This window comes from Lycium ferocissimum, chromosome 12 (assembly GCF_029784015.1).
Source record: "Lycium ferocissimum isolate CSIRO_LF1 chromosome 12, AGI_CSIRO_Lferr_CH_V1, whole genome shotgun sequence".
NCBI classification, from domain to species: domain Eukaryota; kingdom Viridiplantae; phylum Streptophyta; class Magnoliopsida; order Solanales; family Solanaceae; genus Lycium; species Lycium ferocissimum.
This window is the reverse complement of record NC_081353.1, coordinates 34,714,286-34,734,592: the sequence shown is the minus strand read 5'-3', so window position 1 is coordinate 34,734,592 and position 20,307 is coordinate 34,714,286. Positions and strand designations below refer to the sequence as shown.

The 20,307-nt window shown below is 34.2% G+C and overlaps 1 protein-coding gene and 1 pseudogene across 1 annotated transcript; one reads left to right on the top strand and one right to left on the bottom strand.

Moving 5' to 3' along the window:
* Nucleotides 1–347: 347 nt before the first annotated feature.
* LOC132039242 (O-fucosyltransferase 16-like) lies at nucleotides 348–6,726 on the bottom strand (annotated as a pseudogene).
* Nucleotides 6,727–14,645: 7,919 nt separating this feature from the next.
* LOC132040483 (uncharacterized) lies at nucleotides 14,646–17,223 on the top strand. The gene is made up of 4 exons (XM_059431131.1): nucleotides 14,646–15,097; nucleotides 15,874–16,020; nucleotides 16,593–16,742; nucleotides 16,868–17,223. The coding sequence occupies exons 1-4, from the start codon at nucleotides 14,770–14,772 to the stop codon at nucleotides 16,921–16,923; spliced, it is 681 nt and encodes a 226-aa protein (XP_059287114.1). The 5' UTR covers nucleotides 14,646–14,769; the 3' UTR covers nucleotides 16,924–17,223.
* The last annotated feature ends 3,084 nt before the right edge of the window (nucleotides 17,224–20,307 follow it).

Sequence of the window (20,307 nt, the reverse complement as noted above, 5' to 3'; positions counted from 1 at the left end):
TTGTATTAAATAAATGCCTTGTCTTATAGTATTACATCATTATGGTCCACCCAATATTTGGTTTTTATCACATTTGATTTTGTAAAAAAGTTTCAATTATATTAACTTTCACAACGACTTTGAAAGTAGAAAGCGTAATCAAGCAGAAGCCAAAAATACTTAAAAATATGTGAAACAAGACAAAATTGATCTTAGTAGTTAATACCTATTACCTAATATATTCTCCACCTTCTATAGTTGAGGTGGAGGGTTCAAATCAAACCCCATCAGTAGCTTCCCCTTCCCGCCCCCTTTCCCTGATGTAATAAAAAATAAAAAATAAGTATAGGAAGGTTGCACATTCGGGCACATTTGAACCCAAAGTTTTAGACAGGGAGTGTGTGTATATGAGTGTGTGAAAAATCATCAAAATGCTAAATATATTAGAAGCTGAACCCATAATTTCAAAAGTGCAATGGGCTCTGTCGTAAGAAACTAAACGTTGAACCCTTCAATTAAAATTCTAGATCTACCTCTAAGACAGTTGACTTTTAACAATCATCAATGATCTTTTCTCTGTGTATGAACTGTGATAGTTTTGCAAGAAAATTCCAGTTAGCTTAAACAAATGATAGATGGAGCTTCTGTAGGCCAAAGTATTAGTTCATCACTGGCTATAGTTTCTTCAGATCCTAATCATTGTGAATCCAAGGCCATCAAGATACTAACAGTTAGAACACCTGATAAAAGATCGATCTTGTACCTTAGTACACTGAACACACGTTTCCCGTTACCAATTTCTCACAAATAGTATACACAATTGATGTACAGATTTATGCCATTGTCACTTCTGGACTCACCTAATCTTGAATCTTGAAATTTGACTTTCTTTTTCAATCAACTGAATACCAAAATTACTGAAGCAGAATTCTCAATGACAACGAAAACGCCAACACAGTCCTTTGTTGCCAAGGCTTCAGAAGCAAAACCAAGCTGCCGCCAAAAATATTTTTCAAAATTGCACTTGTCGAAGATATGATCAAGGCTACGAATATCATCGAAACATTGGTGTATGTACAAGAAAAACATTCATTGATGCTTTCTCAATCTGAGAGCAACACATCCACCTCAGGATCCTCAGGTGTGTCAGCATCATAGTCAGTACTTGTTAGCCTGGAGGAAGTTTCGAGTCGAGAAGTACTATGCAAAATCTCTCCTCCAGTAGAGTTATCTACTTTCTCACATATGCATGGAGATGGATTTTCATGAAACACACCCCAACTTGGACCGATCTCCTTTGGCTCCCCCATGAAGCCTTTTTGATATTTATTGACTCTATATACAAATTCCTTATGTGACATGTAATTTCTGTTTAAGAACAATCGATACAGTTTCCTACCGTTTGGGAGAATGGTGGGCTTATGACCAAAATATCTCCTGCATCAAAAGAAAAAAACATATTAGTCTGCCTCCGAAATACCTATTTTGCACAAAAAAGTGAAATAGGAGAATGGGAAGCAGCAGACCTTCGCCCTGCTAAAATTTTCGCCATGTTTCCATGGTTGTTGGTGACAAATACATCACTTTCATCACAAACTATGAAGTCAAGAGCAGCCATTCTAGATGAAAATGCAGAAAATGGTTCTAACTCATCCTTGCTGGCAAGGGTGTCCTTTGTATAGAAGTTTGGAAAGAGGGCCTTCAATGGAGACAATGTCTCTTCCCCTCCATATATTTCACCAGATGCTACGTATATATGAACATCTTCGCCATATCCAAGTGATCTCAGCATCAAGCCGACTTCCTCAGGAGTCAGAGGGCATCTTCCATGTCTCCTTGCCTTATCTGGGTGACTTTCCTGAAAGCATATTGGAAATAGATTCACATATCAAAATGCCTGGATAAGAATTGTCTCAACCTAAAAATGCTCCTTATAGTGGAAAATGTATACATGCATGTTGTATCTATGTAGTGTGGTGTGTGTGAGTGCGTGTGCGAATGATAGTTTACAACCCCAGACTTGCTGTGTCGGACTCGATTCTCTTTCTGATGGGTAATTCCCTCTCTGTATTCCAACATACCCAGTGTAATCCCACAAGTGGGGTCTGGAGAGTGATGTGTACACAACCTTACCCCTACCTTGAAAATCTGAACCAGAAGTGTTTTTTTCCCTTTCTTTTTGATAGAGAAAGATATAAACCTAAAATTGCAGCCCTTGGCATTGGTTTAACAGTAAAAGTACAGTCGGGATGTGTGGCAAGCACCCATCACAAGTTCGAACCCTGCCAGTATTTATGTTGAAAGGGGTAGAGGGGCGGGCACATAATCCCCGAGTTTTTAACTTGTATGCAAACCAGAGATGGGCTTACTACGGGGTATTTAAACTATCCAAAAGAAAAGAACCAAAATTTATACTCGTACTATATTGATTGTCAGAACTTCAGTGCTTAGATGGAACAAATGAAACAGTCAAATCTTTGAAGCTCATAGTTTCATAAACCATTATGAGGATATGATTTGGAGCAGATACTCAGGTACTTACATGTAAAGTTTTCCACTTCTTCCGTATCTTCCCCAATTCACTCCTCTCCTTATCACCCCCACCGTAATAGCATCCTGAGAATGCAAGCATATCGGGTTCAAACCTATTAATGGAACCATATGCACCATCAGCGCACTATATTCTCTTTGAATTTTGGTTAAAATATCCATCAAACTCCAGGAACCAAAATCCTCCTAGCATCAAAAGTTAACATGTCAGCAATATAAGAGTATAAAACAAGTAATAAGAATAAATTGCCATAATCAAAATGATATGGCGTTTGTTATCAACATTCCTAGCATCATTTCTCATGTTTGATATACTATTCCTACAAAGTCAATCGTAACTTATACCCATGAATCTACATAGTAATATAATCTTGGCTGTGTAAATTATTCAACTTCCTGAAGAGGCAATAGACAAATTAAATAGCAGAAGTCTGAGCACAATAGTTATAGTAAACATAAGGAAATCAAACAGGACAAAGGGAAAAGTGAAATAAAACTAGAAAGAGAAAACCATAACATAGCTAGGATCAAATACCAACTGTCTGTGATCATAAAGGAGAAAAATAATCAATGTATATACATGAACTGAAGACTAACCTTAGGTGAAGAGCAATAAAATGCTTGCTCCTCATCCTCATCCGCTGGACCAATTTCTCACCCATTCTCAGTATAGGGTCAGCAAACTTCAATGCATGATAATTAACTCTACATCTAAGCTTTTGCAAATCTGTATCCAGACTATTTGCAAGTCGATAATCAAACTTGGTGATCTGTACAGCCTGTTACAAGAAGGAGAGGCTATACAGGTCTAGAAATATATATCAACATTCAAACATCTTATATAGAGCATGGAGATATCCGTATCCAGGACTTAGCTTAATAATTTCTGATTATGCATTTGAAGAATGGTTTCCCAATTGACTGTGTACCTAGTTCTGGAAACCAATCTTCAAAAATTAAATTGAAGACCGGTAAACTGATTCAAGTCGAGTTGTTAACAGACCAGTAAATCTGATTCAAGTAAGCAACAATAATCTCCTTAACCTCTAAACCTACAGAGTTATAAATAATAATACGCATTTTTTTTGGAAAAGATTTTTCAATGGGAAGTTTTCCTCAAACCTCTACTAGTTAAGCTCTATTCTCTAACAACCTAATCTCTAGAAGGTATTCTCACTTGAACATGCGGTGTCATGACAGTGTTACTCTTAGGTTTTTTACATTCAATGAGATTATACTCACACCCAAGCTAAATTATATTCCATCAAAATGTTCCAACATATTTACTGTCACATGAATCAATGATTGCTATACCAAAGTGTCTTGTAAACGATTTACATTTTTGAACAACATTTGTATTGAAGTTGAGAAAAGAGCACTTGAAGTTGAAGTTTTACTTTTAAGACAGTTTTTGGAAGCTGAATTGGATTGTCAACATGAACTTTAGTTGGAAAAAGAGTTGGGTGAAATTTGAAAGTTTGTGAGTGGAAGTTGAAGATTTGAAAAACTTCACTTGGAATACACATTAAACCACTATTTCAATAGTTCGCTTGATGGTCAAATGATATTTCACTCGAAAACCAAAACTTCATGTCAAATTACTAGTTGCAGATAATTATTTCAGTATTCCAAATACTGTATAAATTCCCCAAGATGATTCAGGCCATGTATGAACTATCTAGTGCCCCAATTCCATAATCATCGAATAAATTTTTACCTTTCATAATCCATAAGTTGACAAAGATATATGTTTTACTACAAGATCAATACCCAATTATGCAGAAGTGATGCAATTCACAACCATGTCAAGTAATAGCATTCCTTATAGTGTAAAGAATAAAGAAAAGTATGATTAAGAAATGTCCTCATGCATACAATTGGAGGAAGAAATTTAAGGGACCTGATATACTTACATGTTTCTTGTTAAGTACAGGCAATACACGATTTATTCAACGGTCGCTGCACTTTCTAGGAACTCGCATTCTATAAGGTGTCCAGATCTGCCCTCTTCTGAGTGGGAGTTCCTTTACAATTGAAACATCTTTTGCTAGATATTTTATAAACCAATCAACATCAAAAATATCAGAGAAGCCGCTGCAAGGTAAAGGTATAGTTCACTTTGCAGTCACTTGCAGGATCCAACTCTAAAATATATATAAACAATAAGCTAAGAGATATTAGAAGTAATCGATATGTAAGGAAAAAGCGAAATATCATTTTTCAGCTACACACCTAGAGTCTTTCCAAAAAGAACTCTTGTCCAGCTTTGGCACAACAAGAGTAGCATTTAAAATGCGAGCAGCAACAACAACATCCATTATCTGTCATTGAGGTGACTGTTAAATACAGAACCATTCTGCTTTCCATGCAGCAACCTGATTTCTTAATTGAAAGCCAGTGCAAAGCACATTTTCTTACCCCGGTTCTTTGTTGGTTAAGACCTCCACTTGTTACAATCGACAAGTAACGATTTGGATGAGTGATTGCCTGTGCTTCTGCAAATTTTACAATGACTTGAATTAAGAAATGCCAGAGTAAAATGAGATATCAAAAATGCAGTACCAATAGTTTCTTCCATACACACTTCGAAATTTGTTACTAGCATTACTGCATCCATAAAAGGACTTGGAATTTCTGGAACTCCACATATCCCTATCATATACTCCTCCTCTGGCCTTGATCTTAAAAAAAAAAAAAAAACACAAAATTTAGAAATTATGCTAGAAATCCAAATAAAAATAGAAACTATATAGAATAAAACATGAAGGCAAAGATTAACCGGAATATGCAATTGAGAATCTTAATCAATCGCATTAGCAGCATCATCATCTCCCTACAAATACAACATGTCAATCAAATTAATACTTCAAAACACACACACAAACACACTTACCCATTGTATCTCGAAAATGGACGTGCATTAACTTAGGGGCAGATCTAGACCTGATCACAGGTTCACGTGAACCAGTAGCTTTTGATCAAACTCTATACATATATTAAGAAATCTATTAAATATCTATAAATATTTGACCGTGAATCCAACTATTATTGTATTATTATAACTTGAGTCGCTGTAAAAACACATAAACTTCAAATCCTGAATCCGTATCTATTTTATATATATATATATATATATATCTCTCTCTCTCTCTCTCGTATATATATATATATATATATATCGATATATATATTAGATATATATATATATATATTGTTGCATAAACATCAAATCCTAAATAAGCATCTGCATTATTTGGTCTAACATAAATAATGTAGCGAGAAGCTTAAACATCAAATCCTTAATTAGTACACGTTTGCATTAATTGTCTATTATAAATATGTAGCAAGAAGCATAAACATCAAATTTTGAATGTGCATCTTCATTAATTGGTCTGATATAAATAATGTACCAAGAAGCATAAACATCAAATTTTGAATACGCATCTGCATTAATTGGTCTGATATAAATAATGCAGCAAGAAGCATAAACATCAAATCCTTTAGTAGGCATCTGTATTAATTGGTCTAATATAAATAGTGTAGCGAAAAGCATAAACATCAAATCCTGAATAAGCATATACATTAATTGGTCTAATATAAATAATGTAGCAAGAAGCGTAAACATCAAATTCTGAATACGCATCTACATTAATTGGTTTAAAATAAATAATGTAGCAAAAAGCATAAGCATAATATCCTTCATATGCATCTGCATTAATTTGTCTAATATAAATAATGTAGCAAGAAGCATAAACATCAAATTCTGAATACGCATCTACATTAATTGGTTTAAAATAAATAGTATAGCAAAAAGCATAAACATAAAATCCTTCATACGCATCTACATTAATTGGTATAATATAAATAATGTAGCAAGATGCATAAATATCGAATTCTGAATACGCATTTGCATGCATTAATTGGTCTAATATATATATATATATAGCGAGAAACTAGCTAGGCTGAGTTAGAGTGATGTACCGAGGAATCACGACGACGGGGAAGAAGGAAGAGACGATTATTGCCATTAGGAGAAGAAGCGAGAATCGAGAGGAAAAAGAATAAGAGAAGAAAGATAGAGGCAACAGTGATGGCGGGGAATAGCCACCGTCCACGATTGAAAAAGTGATGGTGCGCCGAGAGAAGGCCATGGGAGTGGTGTTGAAAGGAAGTTTTGATTATCCTCCAGTTTGCCGATTAAGATGGAGAGGGAATTACGCTGTGTTAATATGTGCAAACTCACATGCATGCATATAGTTGAGACTAATTCATATTGAAAATAATTTGTAAGCAATGTTTTTTTATACGTAATAAAGTAGAGAGGCTAGATGATATTTGGAGAGTCAAACAACTTTTTATTTTGACTAAATTTTAAACATAGATTCTTCGAGTATTTTATAATAAAATTTACATATTTGAAAACTATATAAAAAGTACTACTCTTACTATAAGTCTGCATAATTAATAATTCACAATATAAAAAGAGTTTGAAAAAAATCGTAGGCTAAGAATTATCTGTTTGACTTCCCACATAGGTCAACCCTCATATAAATTCGAACAAAGGGAGTAATAAAAATAATAACAATAATAATACCATCAATAATAGCCTATGCTTGATAATATTTCTAAGGGAGGAAAACAAAAAAAATCTTTGCAGTATAGTAATCTCTCTATCCCAACTTATATGTTATAGTTCGAACTTCGATATAGTTAAACAGTTTAACTTTGATCATGAATCGGACATGGAATCTTAAAAATAAAATATATACATATATGTAGAAGGCGCGAGAATCGAGAGGTTAAGATAAGAAAGATGACAGATCAGGCAACGGTGACGGCCGGGATTAGCCACCGTCCTCGGCTGAAAAAGTGGTGGCGCCGCCGAGAGAAGGCCATGGGAGCGGTAAATCTCTCGACAATTTTGCTAAATGTGGTAATGCGTGTGAACTCATCACCATATACATGCAGGCATATACATGAGACTATTTCTATAGTGAAAATGATTTGTTAGGTGAAAATGACACAAATGATCCCTTTAAGTATTCATTTAGCAGTTTTGTTCCTTTAAATTTGTCAAAAGTTAATATTTTGGGTCTTCATTAATTGTGGATCTTTTTTTGCAATTTTAGTCTTTATATGATCAATTTCAGACCTACAAGACTAAAATTTAAAAAATCTGCGCCTGAAGTTTGACGTATTAGTTTGACATATGCTTGTACTAGCAAACTTCAGTATTTCATTCATGTAATTTGAAGTTTGGCTTAACACATAAGTCTGAACTTTGATATTCCATCCCTCCCAATTTATGTGAAGGTTGACCAGTTTTGGGAGTCAAACAGCTCTTTCTTTGACTACGATTTTCTCCAACTGTTTTCCTATATTATGAATTATTAATTATACAGACTTATAGTAATTTTTATGGAGTTTTCAAATATGTAAATTTTATTATAAAATACTCGAAGAATCTATGTTTAAAATTGAGTCAAAGAAAAACTGTTTGACTCTCCAAACTGATCAACCTTCATATAAATTGGGCCGGAGGGAGTAATTTATTTGTTTCATTTGACACAAAGTACTTCCATTTCATTTAACTCATGATACCTTATTCATTTCATCTACGATACTCACTGGTTTCATGGCATATCAATTAATTTATTCCTTTTTAGCTTGAAAATAATTTATCCATCCATTTCATTTTTACTCATCGTACCTTATTCATTCATCTACCTTAATTTAATTTATTCTCTTTTCGTCCAAAATTAGCCCAAATTAAGTAGAAATTTTACAATCCAAAAATTGAAAATACTGAGAGCAGAAAAGCATTACATGTGTTAGTGCCCCAAATAGCAATAATCTCGGTTAACCAGCGTCAAGCAAAGTTTTTGAAAAAGGAGGAGGAAAAGAACTAGACTTTTATTTGAAATCTTTCAAACCTGAGTGCAAATTAAATAATTAAAAGAAACTAAATAACTTAAATAGTAAGGTGAAAAGTGGTTATCAGGTGCAATTTCTACAAGCAAAAAGGTTCGCTGCACCGATGGGCCGTTTCATATTGGACTTAAATGTAAGTCCAAGTTGAAACTAGAACTTGTGGCCCGTGTATTTTCCAGACATTTGCACTTTGTCCCTATTTTGTACTAGTCTTTAAGTTTTATCCCTCAAATGAAATTTATGCCTAGAGAGGCATAAGTCCTTAAGGCATCTAGCACAAATTTTGCCGGATCCTATAAAGAACTTATGCCCCGCAAGGCATAAGTTCCATTTGATGGCCAAAAATTAAAGACCAGCCCATTTGAAAGGCTAACCGTGCAATTAAATGCCGAAAATATGAGCCCAAATTGGGCTATTCCATATTGGATCCAAAAGTTAGCCCAACTTAGAACTAGAAGTTGTTGGCCGTGGGAGTGTGGAAATTACACCCCATGACCTTGAAGGTGGTGGAATTATGCCCAATGACCTTGAAGATATGTGATCTTGAGTTTTTGACCCCCGCTATAGCCCCATGGGAAAACCTTCAAGGCCAAAAGTCAAAGTATTATCCATGTAACTGAACTTTTAAAACTTGAATTTTTCCCCATAAGGCAAACTAGATCAGATTTCATGATCACTCGTTTCTGAGGCCAATCTTGTAAATCACGTTGGCGGAGTTAACCCTAGGACATAATCACCCCTCTCTTCCTCCCCACCCCTCTTCTAACAAGCTTTTCCTCTTATCGATCATTAATAGAGATATTAGAGTTTTCGTAAAATAAAAAATTTCACATGAACACACCCAACAAAACAACACCATGTGACATCCTAACTAACCGTCGGTTAACTTTTGACCGAGTTAAAATTCAGTCGCTTATGTGAACTAACCCAATTGGAAGAAGTTAAGAAAAAAGAGTTATTATAATAGGTAAGTTCTATTATTGTAAGTCCTTTCTCTTAACTTCTCCTAATAACTTAGGCTCTACTAGACATACTCAATTTTCTCAAAATGGATAAAATAGTTCAGTTGGGTTCGCATGGAAATTTGAGCTCGTTAAATTTTAACTAACTGTTTCTCAATTGAGAAATATTAAAAAGTGGTCCAAAAATTAACCAAAATAACCATCTGGATTATTATTGGTCTCAATAATAAAAAAAACTTTGATCGTATCACCTTTGCTGACCGTTTAGAAGTATTATATATATATATGTTTGCATTAGAACACAGCTTCTTGTAAATACGTACTTGATGGTTCATAAGCAGTGCCAATATCCATACTGCAAAACCTATAAAAATAAGAAACTACAGGCGGATCCAAGATCTAGTAGATTTATAAATCTATATGCACCGCTTGTATTTTTTTTGTTGGCCATGCGGCTAAATCCCAATCACTCTCTGAAAAATAGGAAGCAATAACAAAGTGAATCGACAAAGAGTATTCCATCACGAGCAGCCAAAGCACGCTCAGTCAAACGTCAATCTTCAGCTTGCACTGAGAATACCGAATATCCAAAAAAACTACTCTTATCTTCTTGGCAATATTCAAATTGCAAAACCCTTTAGAATAAGAGACTATAACCATCTACACATTTCCCCCAACAATTCATGTCTAGTTGTACTTTGTGAACAAGTCTTTCAGATTTCATTAGATATATCTGACACAGCAAAGTATATTTCGATATTGTATGAAATATCTGAAAATCATTTTATTTGCCTAGTTATTAATTTTTTTTTTTAAAAGCTTTTGGCTCAGAGGCGGAGCTACATTATACCAAGGGTGGTCATATGAACACGTTTTATTAATTATACCGGGCATATAGGTAAAATATTTTCGAAACAAGATAAATAATAAATACTGAACACCATTAGAACAATTGGGTGCCGTAGCTCAGAAGCGAAGGGTATTTAGAATTAAGGCTTGTGTTGCTGGTTCGATCCTTCCTTAAGACATATTTTTGTACCTTTTTAGTTAAAAACAAAGGTTGTTTGATAAGAAAAGGATTTTTATGGAATTAGTCCGGTAATAGCTGTCGATACCGCTTTTACCTTTTTTTTCTTTCAAGTATTACATATTCTTTCTACATACTTGGTTTAAAAGTATCATTGAATAGGATTTTTATGGAATTAGTTCGATAATAGCTGTCGATACCTCTTTTACCTTTTTTTCTTTCAAGTATTACATATTCTTTCTACATACTTGGTTTAAAAGTATCATTAAAGAGGTAACCCTTACCTTCTTGAAAATTTTAACTTACACTATAGCGTTTAAATATTTATTAAAGATAAATACATAAGTAATTAATTATTTATATAATTATGCATTAAATCCCACCGCGCGCGCGCACACACATAGGTGATTTTTTTCCTTTATATGAGAAAATCTGATAATGAAAATTGTGGTTTGATAAAAACTTTCACACTAATAAAGATGTTTATAATGATGATTTCATTAATATATTATTAAGTTTACATGTATATACCTGAAATTATCTCGACTAGATTTATAAAATTATTATTTTTAAATTTATTGATGGTTTTCACACCACGTGAAGCGTGGATAATTTTACAAGTTTTACTTTTCGTTTGACTTAATTTAATTACTCCAACAAATTTGTTTAAAACCTCATCGTTTCCATTCGTTGGACGTCGTCGAAGCAACTTGTTGTCTGGTTCATTGTTCTCTGTTTTTCCCTTTTGTTAGCTTCCAACATTTTTCTTTACTAGTGCCTTGTGATATTTTTTTATTGGGTTTTCTTGAGTGATTTTCTTTGTTCAATTAAATTTTTTAGTAGAAATTCAAAAGCACACGTCAAAGTTAGTGCTAGGATAATGCTTTGGCGATTACCTACAAAGTGTCAAAGATAAATATTAGTATGTAGTTTGATTTATTGGTACAATCACTCATTGAAAAAAAATATTTACTTAATAAGTTTGAACACCCTTGTCAGGTTCGTGGCTCCACCACTGTTTTTGGCTCATTATGATCATTTACGCAGCCTTTAAAGTCGATTGAAATGCAACTCACAAATATGTAAAGTAAAGAGAATTTTGCTTACAAAACTTCATTCATGCTTTTCTTTCACATCAAGAATAGTAAAAAGAAAAGAATAGGATACTAGAATGATGTTGTGTTTTATTTTTTTTAACCCATGGACATTCTGAAGAAAAAAGAGCAACTGAATAGAAACAGTTTCATATAATTTTTTTTGCCTGGATTGCCCTTCAATGGCGCTGGTCGTTAATTTTTGTCCCTCAAATTGTTGGTCTTTAATTTTTGGCCTTTACTTAAAAAAGTGGCCGAAAATATCTCAAAGTTCTGGGTTCGAACCCCATTCAGTATAAAAAAAAAAAAAAAAAAGGAAGAAATTTCGCAAGACAAGACTTTCGCGAAACCTCTGTCTTAAGACCTAACATTTGCCCAAAATTAGGCCTATTCGGGCAAAAATTAGGCCTTAAGGCAGAGATTTGCCTTAAGGCCTAATTTTGGACAAAAGTTTGCCGTAAGGTAAACCTCTGCCTTAAGGCCTAACTTTTGCCCGAATAAGCCTAATTTTGCTACGATTTTTTTTACTGAGCCGGGATTTGAACCTAGAACCTCGGGTATTAGGCAAAGGGCAAAAATTAAAGACCAGCAATTTGAGGGGCAAAAATTAAAGACCACCCCCGAACAGGGCCAATCGTGCAAATTGGCCGTTTCATATTACATTTAGCGAAAAATAGGTTATTTCTAGTGTATGTTGCATTTTCCACCAAAAGAGTAAAAAATGGCTTCCCTTTCCGGGGCATAACACCAAAAATTACGCCAATCGAACATATGTATAATGATTCACATTCATGGTAAATAAAAAAATAAAAAAAATAATAGTGAAGCAAATTAGATGAAACAACAACTGAAAAGTCGTTTTCCTTCATAACTAAATTGACGTTTAACTTCATATCACTACTCTAACCAACAGTTGAAAGTTACTCCTATTACTTATCAAACTTTAATACTCAAAAATTTCATCAAAGAAGTATCCAATTTGCTAGACTTCATTTCTAATCTTTGTAAATGTTTTTTTCCTGAAAATTATTTCACTCTCCAACAAAACAACCTGAAAAACAATTTTCGGAAATTATTTTCCTTCCTAACAAACATATTTGGGTGCCCCTAGTAAATGAAAAAAATGCTAAGGATGAGGAAAAAAGTGCAATTAAAGAGTTCAAACTTGACATTCACTATTTGAAGAATTACTTCAAAGTAAGGGAAAATTTAAAGAAAGAAAAAGGAGAATAACATAACATTTAAGCAAAGGATATGGTACCAAATAAAATGCATGTCTTTTAAGTCTAAAGTCCAGTTGTGGCCCTGCCCTGTTATGGATTTACAAACTTAAAAGATAAAACAGTACTTCCCATGAAATTCACGAGTCACACAAATTTGCGTATTATACTTGTTAACCAATAAATCTTCGTTTTGATACAGTTCTTGTCAATAGAAATCATATAAAAAAGAAATAATCTAAATAATCGCTCACCCAACCGCTTAAACTAAAAATAGCCAGCGGAGGTATAATATGTATATAACCATATATAATCAGTGTATACTCATTATGTATACCGGCTAGGAAAAGTAAACAGTGAATCCAACCGGCTATTTGCAACATCAAGAGAAAAACCGAGTACAATTAACTAGATGAATGTATGTGAGGATAAATCTGTATTAGTAACAAGTTGTTATGTCAAAACAATGGTAGGATTTGTATAAATATCGAAATGCAAGAAATACTTGCAGTAAAAGCAGGACAAAAAATAAAAGAGTTTCTATTGGTAAAAATTCTTGTGTAGAATAAAGGCAAAAGCAAAAGAGAGATGCTTGGTGATAGCAACAAGAAGGGAACAAATGACTAGAGGTCTTGCCCTTGGTTTTGCATGATATAAGTTTAAAGAGAATGGATCTTGCATCTAACTCGTGACCCCAAAGTTAGCTCATGAAGCAAGGATGGACCAAGATCGTATAAGGAGATACAACTCATCTTTTCAACTAATGTGGGACACTTAGCACTCATGCTCCTCCCTTATGCCTAGGTGGACGTCTTGTGCATTGACAACATAAGATAAAATCCTAACATTAGGCAAACCAAGGAATATAGATGGATCTAGCTCTAACATCATGTGAACAGCCGAACTCGACCCGAGAAGCTAGTTCACGATGTGAGGATTGTCGGACACACAACTCATATCCTCAACTAATGTGGGACACTTGACAATGTTAAAGATATAATTAAGTTAATAAAAGTATAACCTTTGTAATAGCTTAAACTTTTAGATAAGATGGTCACACAATTCAACATGGTATTAGAGAAAGCAAAAGTCATGGTTCAACTCTCACTACCACGCAGTCATGGTTCAACTCTCACTACCACGCATTCTTCTTATGAATTTTTACGTTCTTGACCCATACCCGCACATGAAGGAGTGTGTTGAAGACTTAATTAAGTAAATTATGTATCACAATTTCAACTGTATTCGACCTACATTGGCTTTTGACCATGTCTAAAGTTAATCCACCGACAAGCATTTTTTGTGATTTCCTAATATTGGATTTAACTTATATACATGGGAAACATGTAAGATCTTCACACTATTAGGTTACCCAAAACCTGTTGTAAGAGGTTATCTGCCTTATTTTTCGGATCACTAATTTCACTTAGAGTTTAACTTAAGTGCACTGACAGTGTAAAACATTTCTTTTATATTGATAATGTGAATTTTTCTACATTGTTGGTATATATAAGCTAAATTATCTTTTAGGTTATATTATAGTGTATAAGTTATCTTACACTGTCAGAGTAAAGGAGTATTAGATTCTTTAATACTTTGGGTACTAGAAGAGCCATTACACATGCACCAGCATAGAGGCTTGTAAAGAAATATTTGTCAACAATACGTCTCTCCTAGCAGTATATATTAAATCCATTGGTGACTGGTGAGTGGCATCAACACAATCTGCAAAAACAAGTAGTGCCAATGGACCAAATCCCAGAAATTGCAGTGGAGATCGACAATGAGGACGTAGCAATTCGAGAAAAAGATAAAATTAAAGATCAATTATTTAAGCTTCTTTGGAGAATAAGTGGGAACAATTTCAGCAACTGTACATCAACCAGTTTCTCCATGAATATAGATTCAATAGATTTGAAGAGACTGCTCTTCACATAGCTATCTCTTCTTACCATCCAGATCGAGATGACCCTAAACATCATCCTCATCTTACTTGTATTAAGGAAATGATTGCTCACATACCACAGGAAAATCGACTACGTATCTTAACACAGAAGAATGAAAAAGGGAACACACCTCTTCACCTTGCAGCAGAACTCGGAATTGTCCCGATTATTGAGTGTTTGGTAAACCCAGAAGACCCTACTCTCATCTGGGAGACCAATTCAAAAGGGGAAACCCCCTTATTCATAACTGCTTATCGTGGTAAGCTACAAGCTTTTCTCTACCTACATAAGTGTGTTCAAGATGAAAAAGAAGAAGGTCCAATTGAACTTTGTAGAAGGGAAGATGGCGATAACATTCTACACGCCGCCATTTCTGGCGAGTACTTTGGTAAGAGCCAATCCCCTCCAAATATTTTTCTTATTAATTTCATTATATAGAATCAAACCCATGCTTTAAAATTCAATTTGCCCATATTGAGAATTCGCCTTTTATCCAATTTTGTTGTGCAAAAAAATGATATATTTTTAACTTTGTATATATATATATATATATATATATATATATATATGGGTCTTAATATATATATATGGGTTTAAGCCAATCCCCTCAAATATTTTTTAACACATTGTGTATACATATATGAACTTTTTAATTTGTTAAAAAAGATTGATATATTTTTACTCTTTTCCTTTTAAATTAAGAAAATGTTTTTCATAAAAATTTGTGAAAATATTTAAAAACACATGAACTCACCTCGCAATTAATAACCCACCGGCCAAACTCAAATTTGTGTTCATATATAATTGAAACAGAATTTTCTATTTCATTTATTTGATATTAATTTAAAAACTTTAAAAAATGAAAAAATCTTCTATATAATTGCCTCCCCAAATACAGTATTTTATTAATTTAATGTTTAAATTTATCTTTTATAAAAAAATATAAAAAGTGAGGAACTTTTTTTAAAAAAAAAAATTTAAAAAATTTTATATTTTATTTTTTATAAAAAAATAACAAAATGTTGTTATACAAAACGTTGTTTGTCTGGATATATTTAGGTTGTTATAGAGAACATTATATCATGGATTAGAGGGAGTATTAATCATCAGACATTTCGATTATATACTCTGGGGTAGTAGTATTAACAACTTCTCTTGTAACAGAGCTGGCTTTTCAGATAATACATTACTATCCGCTACTTGTCAACCGTTACAACACAAAGGGCATGTCTCCTCTACACGTCCTTTCCAGGATGCCTCAACTATTCAGACGTGGCCGTTTTCGGTTCATAGATAGTATAATACACTACTGTAAGTCTAAAGTCTCTTTTTGTCAAATAGTGGCATAGATAAGCATTCTTATCATGGATTAAAATTATTTACACCGGTAGTGTCCAAGATTTTTACACCATCCCAAGCAAGTTTAAATATTGTGATTTTTTCTTTTTTTTTTTTGCAGGTTACCACTTTTATGCTTTCTATATAAGTTATATACGTACCATTATTTTGTGCTTGCTATAAAGTTATCTTTAATTGGTTTTTAAGTAACCTGATACTGTAAAATTTTTGTACCCTGGCAGCATATATTAGTTAATCTCTCTCTCTCTCTTTTTTTTTTTTTTTTTTTTTTTCTCTGAAATGCATACATTGGTTAAACTCTTTTAATATATGAGGAACAGGGGTATGCCTTCCTCAGCATTCTCCTTACACAGATCCTCTTCATACCCTCCCCCAGTATTGTTCATAGAAGTCTCTTTATCCTTCGTCTCAGTCTAATGGATTTACTGTTTTCTGTTAGTCATAAACATCCAATACTTTTGCACGTTGTTTCATGTTCATCGTTTGTGGAGGTTATATAGCTAATACTGGGTTCTTTTTTCCAGGCATAAATATCGATGAGCTAAAGCTAATGACATATGAAGCTGAAGACAAAGGCGACTTAAAACTTAAACTAGCTTGGAATCTCCCAGAGAACTACCAAGCACTGGTGGACTTCTTGCAACTACTTTGGAATGGGACTCGGATAATTCATGGTGGGTCGATTTACAGCACAATCTCCTTATGAAAATGCACTAACAAAGTGTTTGAGAGACTGTTCTTGGCAATTTCTACCTAAGAGTTTTACATTACCAAGACTGATTTTCTCTTTTCTATCCAGATTATATTACAAAAATTTGTTTTGGGCGTCAAGGGAACAAGCCTAAAGGTACGTGATTAGATAGAAACATTCTACTTTATTAACTCATTCACGTTGAGTTAACCAAATGATTCGAGCGTTTAACCAAATGATTCAAGCGCCTCAAGAGTGTCTTGTTGGCACTTCGTACCTGAGAATTTTACATGGTCCAAGACTAATTCTCTTTTCTATCTAGATACTCCTCAAGCAACTAATGTGAATCCAGAGGAGGTGCCTCCAGGTACGTAATTGTGTAATAAGCCTTTCAGGTTATGTGGACTTGAGCATATATAAGAGGCAATAAACTATGATTTTTTTTTTTCATGATAACTCTTACTTGTACTGTCACACCCCAACTTTTAATAGGGCATGATGGACACCCGACCCTTACTTAGGGCGAGCGCGACCCGCTGGTTCTCGTTATACTCATAATCTTCTTGGACTCTTAAATCATGAAATGAGTGCATAATGAAAGCTTTTCAAAAACATGCTTTTAAATGCCTTCTCTAAAACAAGTAAAATCTGAATCATATGAAATTTGTAACATAATGCATAATGATACGACATAACTGAGCCGCTTCCAAGATCGACATGTTATATATGCGACTGCGTACGCAAAGTCTCTAACATAAATCAAGATACCATAACATAGATTACGACGACGATGATGATTTCATGTTTAAAAGTCTCAAACTTATGATTTCAATCTGAATATGAGAATGTTGAGTTATTTTCGTGATTTTCTTGAATTTTTATTCATTGTTGTATTATTTGTCACACCCCAACTTTTGATAGGGCATGGTGGGCACCCGACCCTTACTTAGGGCCGAGCGAACACGCTGGTTCTCTTTATAATCATAATCTTACTGAACTCTTAAATCATGAAATGAGTGCATAATGAAAGCTTTTCAAAAACATGCTTTTCGTCTTTCTCAAATCAAGTAAAATCTGTAATCATATGAAATTTGTAACATAATGCATAATGATACATTGGCAAGCTTCTGCAGCCGCTTACAAGATCGACATGTTATATACGTGACTACGTCTCGCAAAGTCTCTAACATAAATCAAGATACCATAACATAGATACCCGACTCGGCAATACTCCGAAAGGGAAATGGAGCTCGCCAATCTAGGCTCGGAACATCTTCACTAATATCCTCTGTCACCGTATACACTGCGTGGCATAAAACGCGAGCGTCCACAAAAAGGGACGTCGGTACGAATAATGTCCGAGTATGTAAGGCATGAATAACAACATAATATAGATATGGAAGGTAACATGGAATAAGAGATAACACGTACATCCGGATGCCTCATAAGGCCGATGTCGTGTATGCTTAGCTTTTTAAAAAAAAAACTTTTTCTTACATACATATATAATAGCATCATCATAACGTACCGACCCTTTCGGGACTCGGTGTGTAACGTACCCGACTACTTTCGGGACTCGGTGTATAATACCAAGCGATCTGGTTGCACGATAGGTGCGTACTGACCGGCGACTATAGCGCGGCTCGGTGTGAAAAATACATACATATATATAAGCATGCATGTGAGCCCAATCAAAGCCACAATTATATCGGAGTGACGTAAGGTCGGTAACCTCCGATTTTCATTATGGAATTATCATCATCGCTATATCTCACCTTGAAGGAACAATGATTATAAGGTGAGATCAACAACAATGAATAAAATCGAGAAAATCATGAAATAATCTCAATAGTCTCATAATAGTATTAACGTCATAAGATTTGGAATTTCTAGAATTAAAATCATCATCATCATAATCATCATAGAAACATTCTCATTTTTAACATCGTCATTCATATTGTAAAAACATGTCCGTTGTTGTCATAAAAGCTTATAGAATCATAAATCTTTGACTCGGAAAATAGGGACATTTTGAAAAATATTTATGGATTATCAAGAAATAAGTCATGCCTTTGAATCATGAACTCTATGAATCATAAATTTCTAGCTTTTGAGAATAAGAATATTCTTGGAAAACATTTATGGATTCACATAAAGGGATCATGGGACATTTGGAAAACACCTATTAGATTCATAAGAAAGGAATCATGCCTTTAGAAGAAAGGGGCTAGCCTTAACATACCTTTGGAGTTTACTTTTCGACTTTCCAATTTGCTTCCTGTCGCGTGATTTATTTAGGATCGTTCGTCATCTCATAATCTACATAGGCAACCATTCGTATTGTCATTAGGCTCATTGTCACACTCTTAATCTTAAGTCTCTAAATAAATTCCTTTTTGGAGTCTGTAGGAAATTCGGACAACATCTCCCCCCTATCTATATGCCTAGTCCGAATTCTCAATACCAACAATCAAAGAACCAATAACAACAACCGAAACAACAACAACCTCATTACTACCAAAATATTCCATCAAATACTCCACATGATATTTTCTCCGACTCCTCCACAAACGAATTCGCTACTTAATTATTCCATAAATTTATATCCGTAAATAAGCCTTAAATGATACCAAAAGAGAAAGATTCATACCTTACTTCCGCTAATACCGCGATATCTCCAATACTTGCCTTACTCCCAAACCACAAATTCACCGCAACACAATATTATAAAGCGTAACTATACGCAAGGCGGAACCCGAATCCGGAGATTTTTACTTAACTCGTGTTGAAATTTAATGGAGGGAAGGTTGGAGAACTCACAATTTTGGGACATTTTTGGGCCGGTTTCTGGTTGGAAAGTGAGGTTAAACCCCTTTATATAGTTGCTCCAAAATCCTTGTAGCGATGCGTAGCGGTTCACCTTACCCGTAGTGCGATCAGTTCATCCGCGGAAATTATTTGGAGACCTAAAACTTTTATACACCGATCTCTTTATTTGCATACTTGGATATGTCCAAAACTCCATACAGTCTGTATGACTTATTTAACATCCCAAACTTAGCAAAACTTATTTTATTTTTTCCGATTCGTTTAACCTCCAACATTCGCGGCACTTACTTATCACTTGTTGAACATAACATAAACACTTATAACTTCAAACATAATCCTGTCCTTTGAGCTTATGTGACTAACCTATGATGCAACTTAACGCACGAAAATACGGGATGTAACAAGTATTAACTTAATTTTCTTTTTCTTCACACCAAGGTCATCAAAGTTATCGTCAAAATGATCCCAAGAATCCCTCAAATAAAGGTGAATGTAGACACATGCATAAATACCGCAATTGAAACTAAATATTAACTCAAACTATAATGATTAGTTGATTACTTATAATTCATCTAAACATGCACACAAAACCTATGAATTTTACACATTCAAAGACTGATTCTCTTTTCTATCCAGATACTACTAACGTGAATCAAGACAAGATGTCTCAAGGTACGTGGAGTGTTAAAACCCATCCCGGGAGTTAAATAAACTTTGGG